Here is a 13,749-nt window from a genome sequence, read left to right as displayed (position 1 = left end):
CAGTCCAGTCGCTCAGTTGTGTCTGACTCTTTGTGACCCCATGAATCGCAGCATGGTCCATCACCAGCTCCAGGAGCTTGCTCAAACTCATGTCCATTGAGTCGGTGATGCCATCCAACCATCTCATCCTCTGTTGTCCCCTTTTCCTCCTCCAAAATGTCTTAGTGCAAAATGTCACTGGGAGATTCCTGGGAGCAGACTGAATTTATTCGGTTCTCTGTGTCTTTTCTAGACACCCAGGATTTTTGCTTCATCTTTCACTCTTCTATTGGACAGACATTTCAACTGAAGATCGATTACTATTGTCCACCAAATATCATCCTAAATCACAATGCTTTAAGAACTTAAAATCAGTCATTTTCAATTGAAGCTCCTTTGCAGGTCAAATTATGTATTTTTCACCATACCTGGTTTTAGTTGAAACAAACTCCTATTTTAACTTGGATCTTCTTTAGAAAAAGAAACAGAACACATTTCATTTTTTATATAGAATAAACTTTGTTTTTATTATAGACATGGATCAAAAATAGAAGTTTTTCTGTACATATGACATACAGTGCAAATGAAAGGCTTTTAAATACCACAGACAGACATGTTGTTGGACACAAAAGGAGATGAATGATGGGGGTTAGGATGGTCGTCCAGGAACTGCAGGAGGGGGTCGCCTAGTGAAAACAAAACAAAATAATAAAAAGAAAAACACAGATGCGGAGGAAGAAAACAATGTTTAAACCAGAAAACAAATCCAAATAAGAGCATGCAAAAATAATCCCACAAAAATCAAATTTAAATCAGACAAAAAACATGCAGACATGCAAGGGAAATGAGAGATCACGTGGCATAGTAAGCAGCTCCTGGGATGTTTCCTGGCTACCAGTCATGTGCTAGGTATGAGACATTTGAGCCTACTCCAAACCCATATTATTTTGTACCATGGAATGATATTCATGCAATCATATTCAGGAAAACTGGAAATAGTACCAGAGCCACATACCTTTATAACTTGAGTATTTGTTTCCCAACCCTGATTTTGTGACATTCAGTTATTTTCAAAGATTTCAATAAATGTTGTGAAATCTCCATAGGGGGAGAGGGAGTTGATAGAGCAGTATGACAGGGGAAATTTTTTTTAAGCTGAGGGACAGTAGAAGGCAGCGAGAGATCAGATGAGCAATGTAATCACAAGGTGGAAAATATCAGGGGTCAATCTTGGAGAAAAGGGTTGGTAAATGAGAATTTCCTGCAGGTGAAAATCCTGATGTGATAGCCTTTCTAGGCCCAGGCAAACTTGGAGGCTACATCTGGTTCATGGTGACGTGAGGATTTTGTAAAATTTCTCTTTGACTCTGAGTTAGGTGCAACTGAAGCTCTGATTTATTCTGAACTGGGTCCAGGGTAAGTGAAATTTGGTTTGCTGGCTCTTTCTCTGTATCCCTAGCCTGGCTTGCATCTTGTCAGGTTCACTGGTTGTGAAAGAAGGGTCCAGAGAAGTGGTTAGTTTTGACGTCAGCCTCTGGATGATGGGCTGGTAGAGAAGATGCAGTAAAGGCTACACAGCAAGGCGCAGCTCTGTAAGTAGGACAACAGCAGGCCAGGAAGCTTTCCCATGGGTTTCCTGCAAAAGTCTATGTTTAATTTCCTCCTTCTAACTCAACTGGTAATGAGCTCAACATTACAGCAAGCCATACAACTGCGAGGTTAGTTCAGTACCCCGCTCCCTGTGGGACTTCTTTTTGGCTACTCGTCCAGGTGTTCAACAACATACTCACTTCCATCTTACTTCTGTAACACTTCAGTGAGTGGAGCAAGGAGGTCTACAAAAAAACAAAAACAAAAACAAACTTCTTTTTCATCTTCTATAAAATGTTAATGCAGCCAAGCTGAAGGGGGTATTTCTTAGCAACAGTGAAAAATGATCTTACCTTTCCTAAAGTCCAAGACCAATTTTTCTTTGGTCCAATTTAAGCTGGCTGCACTTAAGGAGGCCTCCCATCCATTTATATGATGAAGAACTTATTATGGGTCCCTAACCTTTCAACTGTGGGGGGTCTGCAAGCCTTTAGCTTTAGAGATCCAGGTAATGGGTATCCCTAGTGTTTTTGTGAAGAAAGTGTAATTAAATTCCTGTCAGGCTTGGTGAGATTTATCACCTGCCCAGCAAACAGAAACTATTTTTGAGTTCTGAAGGGGCTTTAGAACACTTTAATGACCTCAGCAGGGTGGGGAGGTGAGCCATTAAACTGAACAGCAAGTCCACAGTGCTGAAGGGACATTTTGTCAGCATATGCCAAAGCGCCTTCCTGTTTGAGTTTGGTGTTCTAGTCCAGAAACAGGGTCAGAAGCTTTATGTCTTGGAATATATTTCATGAACAGCTAGAATGTTTGCTTCAACCACCGGAGAAATGTGTATACATTTATCCCCTTAGCTCTTTTCTTTCCTCTTCACTCATCCTGTATCTAACTTTCTACTTGTTGCCAAAAACACATCCTTGGTGATGACACCATACATTGGCTCAGAGCTACTTCTATTATGGATCTTGGCAATTTTTTTTTTTTTACTTTTTCCAGAATTTTCTATATCAGGGATTTCCAACCTCTGGGGATATAATGACTGATGATCTGAGACTGAGCTGAAGTAATAATAATTAGAAATAAAGTGCACAATAAATGTAATGCATTTGAATCATCCTGAAATCATCCCCACCCCCTGAACCTCTGCCCTGGTCAGTGGAAAAACTGTCTTCCACGAAACCCATCCCTGGAGCCAAAAAGGCTGAGGACTGCTGCTCTGTGTTACTTAACACAATGCTGAAATGCTTGAAGGCATTTGCTGAAAATACTGGGGCTTTTTATATGAAGGGCAACAAAGGAACTTTCTATTGTTGCCACTTCTAACAGTTGAAACTTGAAGTATTGAGTTTGGACTACTGAGTGGGGATACTGAGTTGCTAGCACTTTTGAAAGCTCATCATGCCAGCATTCACTGTACAAGCAAATTCTCCCTAGTCAAGATGATCATTTCAGGTTATACCTCCTTAAGTTTTCTGAAAATAACTTCAGAGAATCGTTTGGCCAAAACAGGAAGTAGAGGGGCAGGAAAACCTGTGTGTGGAACATGGGCATAATTCATATATACATAAAAGACCCCATTATTCCTAAGAATGATGAATTACCCACATTCTCTTGGATCTGCCTCAATGCTGCAATCTGTTCTTATGGTGACATTCCTCTGGCAAGAGCCCTGGAAAGGCCTTCCTTATAACTTTGTTCTCTTCTGTTACAATCTCACAAAACATGCTCTGCTTGTTTCCTTTGCCCATCACTTAGATAACTTCACATCCCTGAGAAGTGGGTGAGCCTGACGGCTTGGGAAAGTGAGACAAGAAAGGCAGTAAGAACAGGTGTTCTCAATGTTTCTCTGATGATCTCCACTTTTAAGTCAACTTTGATCTCTCCCTTCACAAGCATTAGGGGTAATGTAATTAATTCAAAGGAGTGGAAAAATTGTCTTCCAGGAAACCAATCCCTGGAACCAAAAAGGCTGTGGACTGCTGCTCTATGTTACTTAACCCAATGCTGAAATGCTTGAAGGCATTTGCTGAAAATACTGGGACTCGGCTCAGTATACCTTTCTCAGGTAATTACATGACTCCCAGTGTATTCTTGTGAAGGGAGAGATCTAAGTTGACTTAAAAGTGGAGATCATCAGAGAAGCATTGAGAAGAAGGCCTGTTCTTATTGCCTTTCTTGTTTCACTTTCCCAAGCCTTCAGTATTTTCTCTCACTTTGGAGTGAGAGAGTCAAAGTCATATTGAAAACGTTCTGAGTTCTCCACAAGGCTCCCTAGGACTCATGGCATGTCTGTCGCTATCTGCTTTCAGGTCTCCTGCTCCTATGTGACCTACCTGGTTGGGTCTCAGACCCCACTGTGACAAAGCACCAGAATACCAGGAGGATGGTCCTAAATTGGGATCTCTGGTTACGATGACATTTTACCACCCAACTTTGTGTTAGTGATGGTCTGTACTGGGATAATCTCACTCAATGCATTTGCCTGAGGCGAAGAGCTGACTCATTTGAGAAGACCCTGATGATGGGAAAGATTGAGGGCAGGAGGAGAAGGGGACGGCAGAGGATGAGATGGTTGGATGGCATCACGGACTCAATGGACATGGGTTTGGGTAGACTCTGGCATTTGGTGATGGATACAGAGGCCTGGTGTGCTGCGGTTCATGGGGTTGCAAAGAGTCGGACACAACTGAGCGACTGAACTGAACTGAACCTGGCCTAAAGCCACTAAAACAGTGCTTCCTAAGGCATGTACCTCAGAACACTAGTCCTGTAGTATAGTTCATAGATGCTCTATGAACAAAGCATTGATGTTAAAATAAATGTGAGAAACATGGAGACACTAGCCCTGTAATCTGATATGAGAGCTTCTGTAGAGTCTTCTAGTAAATAAACCTTTAATTTTTAGTCATCTTTTCCCAAGTATATTTAATCGAGAGGGTCTTGGTGTATGAATGTGTAAAACATTAAAATCTCATGGAGTGGACTTTGGGAAACTCCAATTAAAGTTGTAGTTTTAGCCAACATCTCTTGCATGCACTAAGTATCAGGCTGCCTCAGTGTGAAAGAACTCCAAGAAATGGTCTTAAAAGGGGCAATGTCAGGTGTGTGATGAAATGAGTACTTCTCAGGATTAGATTTAAAGATTCCAGCAGAAAAACAAGAATCTTGAAAACTAATTGGGCAGATATTTACATTGATGTCAGAACTATTTTAAAAATACAAATGGAAATCTGCCAAACAGTTACAATAAGGTCCTTCGGTTTGGGTATTTCTGTCAGGAACAATTCTGAATAAGAATCATGCAGTAAGGCTTGCACAACACAAGGGCACAGCAGGATTCACATCCTGACTCTCTCTTCCATTAAGAGGCTTCCTCTGAAGACACTAATGGATCCTCTCACAGAACATGTATAGACATGAGAAAGAAATTACAACAGGAAAGTGTGAATTAACCCAACAGTCTTTCCAATTCATCTTTCCACAAGGAGTCTATCCTAAATACAAAGGGAAAGTAAATCAAAATTTCTCCCCTCCCATTCCCTTCTTACAAAGAGTCTTTCTCTATTCTCTGGAAATTCAGCTGGGATAAGGACATGTGTAACTACTGAACACTCTTCCATTTTCTTACTACCGGGGAAATGAAAAGTGGTAACTTCTCCCATCAACACACCATGAGTAAACAATGGAGGTCAACTGTTGAGTCAGAAGCTCAATTACTTTCTGTAAGAAATGCCTTCTGTAGACCTAGATTTTCAGAATCACTTCCTTTTCAATAGCTAAGTGTCGCGGTGCTTCCTGGCAAGTGTCACTTTGCACGCTCCAGCAGCCGAAGGTTTGTGTCCTTCTTTAACTTAGTAAAACAATGACTTCAAGTCAGTAAAAATGTTTCCCACTCTCCTGCCTTTGATTTGTTCAACTTGCTCCCTTTAAAAATCTCATTCTTCCCCAAATTAATGACACTAATGTCAAATGCTATCATTCTCCATACTGGTAATTCTGGGACAATTGGATTAAAAAGAGTTCTAAGTATTTACAAGTCAGATCTTACCGATAAGCAAAGACATGACTCAAATATATACAAGAATGAGGAAGAGGGAGTCCTTCAAATGTTATCATTTATTTCAGGTTCAGTAGTACAGCTTCACATTTTCACAACAGGTACACATGACCTTCTAGAATGATACAGGATTTAAAGGAAGTTGCTTCAAAATGTCCATTCACAGAGTCCATCCATATATATCAGCATTAAGAAATCCTGAAAAATGCTTTTTCAGGATTCTGACAGTGGAAAGTATTCTGGCTCAAATAAAGAATTGACATAAAAGGCAAGATTTTGCTTCTGTACACTCCTTCTTAATATAAAAAAGCAAAAAAAAACAAGTTTGATTTTGAAAAGGGAGAGAAAAGAAACATAGGTAAGCAAAACAAAGGCTATACATATGAAATTAAACAAATCAAGTAATGGTGGAATTTCTGATTGGGAAGGATCATTTTTATCAAATTGACAATAGACAATGCAAGAGATTAGACAGAATAATTTTACAGTAATTTAAAAAACATTACATTAAGAAATCAGAGGGTAAAAATAAAAAAAGAAATGAAGCCTTGAGCTGAGCCATGTGTAAAACCTCAGACCACAGAGGTGAGTGTGTGTGTGTGTGTGTGTGTGTGTGTGTGTGTGAAAGTCGCTCAGTCATGTCTGACTCTTTGCGACCCCATGGACTGAAGCCTGCCAGATTTCTCTGTCCATGGAATTCTCCAGGCAAGAATACTGGAGTGGGTTGCCATTCCCTTCTCCAGGGGATCTTCCCAACCCAGGTCTCCCATATTGCTGTCGGGTTCTTTACTGTCTGAGCCACCAGGGAAGCCCAGACAGGTGAGAAGTCTCACCAACATACCAGTATGAACAGGTCTTAAGACAAACAGGAGATTCTTCCTTGAGTTCCCTGTCTTTTGTTCTCATATATACCAACATTCTTACACATATATACAGATAGCAATGCATATACAACATATGCTTCAAAATCTTAAAATTTCACAATACAGAACACCACATAATGTTAAACATACCAACTAGACAGGATGACTGAAGATTATCTAAAAGACACACTTGAGCTTTTGAGAAAGGAATGAGCGATCTAGTGAACCAATAACTGTTTCTTGGAAACTATCAACAGCCTCATTCACATTAAACTCTGAGTTCATAGCTTTCAGCCCTCTTGGTGAAACAATATAAAACTCATGGCTTGAGTCTCAAATATTATCTTCTTTCATCGAGTTCCATAGTTCAAAGACCTACTATTTAAGCTTTATTCTCAACGTTAAGGAGATTCCTGTCAATTTCAAATAATTATACTGTCCGACAAATGAAAAACGTCTACCTGAAAAAGTGAATGGATGACTTGCCTTTGAGGTATTACATAACTTCTTCCCTGCATTTTAAGCAATTTACTCAGAAAAATCCACTACTTGTATTATTATACTGCTAGATCCCTCTAAAATTTTGACATTTACAATAGAGATAAAGATGACTATATAGACCAACTTAGCTTTAAAAGATTCAGCTCAGCAATCTAAGAATAATTTTTATAACTCTATCAGCGATCTTAAAGGTAGGTTTACAGATCTTACACTTACTATGAGCTAGCTATATTGGCAAAGATAATTTCTTCTTTAAGAGCAATGTTGTGAATTTAGATGTAAATGTCTGTAAATTATTATTATTTTTTTTGCCTGCAGATGTTATTCTACCATGTTGTCATGGAAATTCTGAGCCTTGTGCCTCTCAGAATGAATACAATACAAAAAAATTTTGTACATCTCATGTATGTTTGGGAAATGAACCACTATTATCACGTATTATGGCAGATACTCTAAGGCTAACTCCTGTATTAGCATAGTTTAAAAAATAATTCATACTCACACATACAAAGCACATGTATACATATTTACACCCATACATATACATATATACACGATACACATACAATCACATTCATGCTCGTGGCATTTTAACAAGTAATTTTAAACCTACTTGCCCAAAAGGGCACAAAATACATGTACTTACACAAATTTACTATGTATATACTATACACATAGTCTGTATAGAGACACATGCATAGAAAGTATGTGTGTACACAGAAACATCAACATTTGTCACATACTGGTATTAGGTCCCATTTCATACTTGAGAATTATGGCTACAGTCTATACTAAAAAGTCATAAAATGAATATATATGACTACTCTTTAATTCTAAAGTCAGAAGGCTTATAGTTATATCACAGGAACTTGGTTTTATTATCATGTTTTGGAACAATGTTATTATCTGAACAAGTAGGCAATTTGCTAATTAAACAGACCCTACTGCTCTTCTATGTTACAGACTACAGCTAGAAGCAATATTCAAGGAGTCATTTTGGTAGATGACATCTGAAAATGTAATATATCTGTTCTAAATCAATACTATTTCAATCATCTGTCCACAACTGAGTTGATGGCAGGTCCAATTAGTCAATAAGCATGCAAGATTTAGCATGTGACAATAAAATAGATTGACCCATCAAATAAACACACAGTTTATTTTTCAAAATCCTAAAATCACTGTATGTTTTATTATACTAGACATGATGGAGCTGCATCTGTTGTTCAGGCAACATTGGAGGAATCAGGGGGCAGTTACACGAAAGACCTGAAGCGTATGGGGAATACTTAGAAAGCTCAGTAAGTGACATTCCCATCTAAAGACCTGATATGAACGCTGTCCTCTAAACTCTGCACATCCTAGAGCTTGTGACTTCACTTAAATTGACATCTCCTTTTAACAGGATGCAAACCCTTTGGGAAATGGGATTAATACTGATCACATGACACAGTACTGCAGTAAAGTGAAAATATTTTCCAACATGATGCTGAAATTCCAGGAGAGAGGCTGGGTTCTATTAGAAATAGCTTAGAAGTAAAATAAAACAAAAAGGCACACACAAGATGAGACAGCTGAGACAAGGAAACTGTGGGGTTATAAACCCAGAGCAAAAGCCAAAGGTGACAAATGCCACTGTTTATGACTGCATAAAACCAGTGCAAAGAAACTTGGAAAACAAATCTCCAATTTTCTTTGACATGGTTTGTGCTGATCTAAGAACACACCAGTGGTTATCCACAATATTTTCCTTTAACCAAAGGAAACTTTTGAAATATAGAAAAACGTAAAACCACATATAGCACAAAGCCAAACCCTGAAGTATATAATCCATTAGATGCCTATTTTAGAGAATTCAAAGGAAGAAGCAAAGGGAATCCTAAAAAGAGGAAATTTTCTGAAAAGATCTCACTGTAGACTATTCCTTTTACTTAACATATTTCCACTCAGCTGCAATGCTGTTTTAAAAATACGGTATGTATCTTGTACCTCTGTTCCATTCACAAAGAGTTAACATTTTTCCAGGAGAAAACATAAGATATGAGAAGATTTAGGGTGGCGATTTAGGGTGTAGTTCTTTATACAATCACTTGTAATTTAAAAGTTGAAGGGCTCTTTTTGTAAATCTTGTATTCTCTGGTTTTTGCCTGAGTGGCCTAGTTTTAACCCTTTAGAATAAGTTCAAAACAACACCATTCAACTTGGCAAGTTCTCTTTTTAATAACGGTTAAACGTTTTTACTTCATACTTTACGGGTATCTGCTTTGGGTATAAACTACACAGGAAATTAAAGTTAAGGTAATGTACAAATCATGTTTGCTGCTTTCAAAGGGAGACATTTCAGTTGGCTAACCTGATTTACTTCTGCAGAACATGAAATGGTGTCATGGGACACAAATAGGCAGTGAATATTTGGTCTGCTGTCTGGGGACAGTTAGCAGACAAAATTCCAGTTGGCTTCTGGCCATTTCCTACATGCTAATCATCTACTCCTAGGTAGTCCAAAAGTCCGCCTCGAGACTGAACTATTAACCCCCAGGCTAAGCTGCACTTGTAAATTTTAGAAATGTTAGAATTTGCCGATTTGCTTTAAATCTCGATGTCTTAACTATTTTCTGGAAGGACCTGGAAAGAGACCCTCAAGTTGTTTGACTGCAGGAGAATGAGCTCCGCTCTTAACCCGGGGCATCTTTTTTTTCCATGCCAGGTCCCATTTTTTAAATATGGCTATCCTATAATAAGGCTCAGGATTTATTAAGGAAACCTAGAATGGATAAAAAGTTACATTAACCTGTTTCAAAGGTAGGCTAAATTTTTGCATTAGGGAATTACATATTAGCATGGAAAGAGAGACATATTTTTGCTCTAACTAAATAAATCAAATGGAATTAGTGTCAAAGTGTAGTCAGTCATGCCTAAAATCAGATCAATATAAAAAATTAAATATTTTCTATGCTAGCCTTCACTGTAATCTGAGGAGGTAAATACATAAGTGAATAAAGAAATTACATTTGTCCAGACACTTCTTGAGATGTGATATTTTACTTCTTCCTTAAACTCTGAAACTAACTAGCCAAATTTACTGACTGACTACCAAAAAGCAAGCTTTGATTCACTGTTGAATATGCTTCTAGCACGAAGCAAAAACACACTGGCATGAGAAGCCTTCTAGAGCAAGCAATGCATTAACTTTTCCTTTGCAAACAACTTTGTGCTTCTGGAAAAGTTTTATTTTTAAGGAATCTTAATTTTAAAAATTACTCCCTATCAGTTTTATGAAATAAAGAGGAAGGAGAGAGGCTCTAAACAGGTAATCCTGGAGTAGGCAGAAACATTTATAATAGACAATATAATTTTCATCAGTCAAAACAGAATGCAGGAAAATAAGTATATCATTTAGGTCTAAGCCCACTATCTCTTATCTCTTAAAAATTACACTGAATGGGCTCTCTGGTAGGTAATGTGGGAAACCTGTCAAAGCAATTTCAAATATATGCCAGGGTAGGCCAATGGTCCACAAAGCAGAGGGCGGCTATACAACCTACTTTGGTTGATACAACATACAAAACCTTAAAGAGTCAGCAGTTTTCAACAGTCAAACCCCAAAAGTTTGACATACCATGAGCAATGAAGGTGAGTGATGAATGCATTAGTCAAACTGGTTACTTGCCTACTGATGTCCATACATGCGACTACTCATGATTTACTGCAACAGTTACCAAATATTTTGCTTTCGTAAAATTCATTAGTGATTAACTGCCATGCCAGACACTTCGTTTAGTCTAACAGGGAGGATTCTAGTGGACGGATTATAGTGGGACGAGTTGGTGATGGGGGTGGTCTCCGGCTAGAAAGAGAGAAAAAGAAAGGTAAAGAAACAAGTAGAGTAACTACTAGAAGGTTATCCCGAAGATACTGAGAAAGAGCCATCCCGCACATGCTCATGCACAAACAGGCTAGCAGGAATGGTTGCCATCTGGAATAACTTAATACTGTCACTTTTCACTCACCCAGCATTTTTTAATGAAAATGAGATATTTTTCATATGCAAATCTTTCTAAAAACTGAAGTCCTCCCTCCCAATACTAATAAAAATATTAAATCATTTAAAAGCCATCTGAAAAAAAAAATAAAAGCCATCAGAAATACACTGCATATTTCTCAGCCAGTAGAGTATGCCCACTTCAGCAACTAGTAAGGTATTTAGGCCTCAGAGACTAAAGGGGTTTGAATTTTTCTTCCCTTTATGTAATGTTCTTCCTCTTTTTTTCCCCCTGTCAGGATGTTAATTATCACTTCTCATTGCCCTCAGCAGTAGCTTTCTCCAATATATTCTATATTTTACTTCTAATTTACTGGGTACTAGAAAATCAGAAAATCAAGGTTCCTAGAGTTCTCTACAATAAGCATAAACAGGCTCAGGGTGAGTCTCTGAGTAAATTGCATGAGCTCTGGCTTCTATTTTGGGTCCTAAAAGTCTTATTTTTAGTAACAGTATTACTCACTTTCTGATTGGTAATGGTGTTTCTAACAGCTGAGGTTTCTAAATAAACAAACTTCATATAATGAAATATTACTGTATCTGAGAATCTTCAGCTTTATACCAACTAATACTCTTTATTCATTGAACCCATACATTTATCCTAAATGCATTAATCAGCTTTTTATGTGTGTACTTGACTTTACACATCATATCTCAGAGGGTAATGTTTATAGCCAGTAAGATTCAACAAATTCTGCAAATTGAAACTTTTCTTCTTGATAAAACTCTTCCATTTATATTTTTCAGAAAGAGCCCTCCCGCCCCCTTTCTGGAATTACTGTCATGTCATTAAGTTTTCTTCTTTATTGGACACACAAAATTGATCCAATCAAATACTCTTTCTCAGGATGAAGGAGTGAAGTTAGAAAAGCTAAAGAAAATGGTTATGCAATGTTAAAAATTACAGAGCTATAAGATAAAATTAGATGGTCAAGGAAAATCAAAACAAAAGAGGTATCGTTGGTTAATGGTAAAAGTACCAACCGCTTGAGTGCAAACTCAGATCTTAGTGGAGTTTCTTTTGCCTCCAGTGCTTGACAAATATCCAAGGAACTGTGGAAGAAAGGTTTTTTCTTGGGAAGGTGCATGCCAGTTTAACCTCTTACACTAAGTCTTATCACTTAAGCAGCACTCAGTTTTTCAAAGTGTAACTACAGATACCTTATATGCACAGTACGGAACTAAACCAATTCCTACTAGCTGTTTAATTTGGGTAAACAAGTAAGTCCTTTTCCCGCAAAAGGCTACGGGGTAGTGTGACCACTAGAAATGTTTGGGCAATTTCCTGGCTGGGAAAAATCCTCCTGTTATTTCCTTTTTGCTTATGACAACGCAAAAACACCTGCCCTTTCACTAGCATATGGCTCATTTTCATTTGACAGGGTTATATGTTTGACTTACATCCTGGCTTTGAACCCAGCCATTTTCTCCTTTGATGTGAACTTGCCAGAAGCCAGAGGTCATGTCCACTTGAGGTGTTTCATAGAGTGTTTAGCATGGAGCTGCTCTCAATGATGTCCTCAATCAGAGTTCTCTTCTGATTCTTTTGTTTATCTGCTAGAACTGCATTCCTCCCTCCACACCCACCTTGGTGAAGTTTCTCTGACCTACGTTTTCCTATCTTGATGCTTCTCTAGCATCCCAATGTATTTCTAGAATTAGGTTTATATATTTATTGCCACTGACCAGAAATGGACTATGTCTTAGTCATCTTCACTTTCTTGTGGTGTCTAGGTCAGAGATTGTCATTCATTCATTGAACGTTTGACAAATGAATAAATGAAAGTTACTCCCAGAAGAAACAACTTATGAATACTTTTGATAGCCACTGATCTTTACATTATACTAAGGTATTTTAAAAAAATAAATCACTGTTCTAGCAAAAAAAAAAAAGCCAAAACAACAGCTACAATGGCGTGTAGGATTTAGACTCTTAGAAACTCTACCTACAGGATATTTGACTGCTTAACTGTTTAGTAGATGTTTGGAATAAATACTAAATCACAGGCCCTTCCTCGGGGAGTTTGATAGTCACATAACGTATAGAAATATATTCTTAGCATTTTAGCAGTTATAGGAGGAGTGAGAAAGTTGGCCAGAATTTGAACCTGAAAAAGCAAAACTCCATCAGAAGGCTCAATAATGGGATGGACTTAATTAGGCAATTTTATTTGAAAAAAGTAGACTTGAAATGACAAATGCAGCGAGGGGCAGAATACAGTGTAGCATGGTGGGCTAGAAACTGTTCCATGCATATGTGATAGCTTGGACTAAGTGTTGTAGCCAAGACAGAAAGGAATGCAACTGAGTTCTCTTCTGATTCTTTGGTTCTTGGCTTAAATGTCATAGCCCAGCACTTCCTGACCATCGGATAATTTCCAACCACCACTCCTCACCACCTCATGGTTTTATGCATTTCATAGCACTTAACTGTTTGCCATTATGTATTTACTAGCTTATGGCCTGTGTTCTCCGGTAGACAGCAAACTTCTTGAGTGCAGAGACCACATATTCTGTATTTATTACATATATTCAGTATTCAGTATAATGTGATTAGAAGACAGTGAATAAATATTTATTAAATAGCAGACAAACAAGTGAATGACTGAAAAGTACCTACACAAAGATGTTCAGACAGGCTAGAGTATAGACTAGCTCAAGGAGAGTGGGTCCAGCGAGGCCAGAAATGCAACTTTTTTTGAAGCATTTGTCAG

The 13,749-nt window shown here is 38.0% G+C and overlaps 1 protein-coding gene across 8 annotated transcripts in view; it reads right to left on the bottom strand.

Annotated features, from left to right (window-relative positions):
* Positions 1–84: 84 nt before the first annotated feature.
* The window catches only part of DNM3 (dynamin 3), a 649,041-nt gene continuing 635,376 nt past the window's right edge, over positions 85–13,749 (bottom strand). For 4 of the 8 annotated variants that reach the window (XM_027564816.1, XM_027564818.1, XM_027564819.1 and 1 more), the window contains one exon: positions 9,189–10,840. In XM_027564816.1, coding sequence (XP_027420617.1) covers positions 10,771–10,840 — 70 coding nt within the window. In that variant the 3' untranslated portion in view covers positions 9,189–10,770. Of the gene's footprint in view, positions 666–1,769; positions 1,815–9,188; positions 10,841–13,749 lie in introns of those variants that run through there. The other 4 variants (XM_027564824.1, XM_027564826.1, XM_027564820.1 and 1 more) reach the window with 2 other exon arrangements.

This window comes from Bos indicus x Bos taurus, chromosome 16, assembly GCF_003369695.1.
Source record: "Bos indicus x Bos taurus breed Angus x Brahman F1 hybrid chromosome 16, Bos_hybrid_MaternalHap_v2.0, whole genome shotgun sequence".
NCBI classification, from domain to species: Eukaryota; Metazoa; Chordata; class Mammalia; order Artiodactyla; family Bovidae; genus Bos; species Bos indicus x Bos taurus.
Note: the sequence above shows the minus strand (reverse complement) of the source record. Positions and strands in the feature narration are given on the sequence as shown.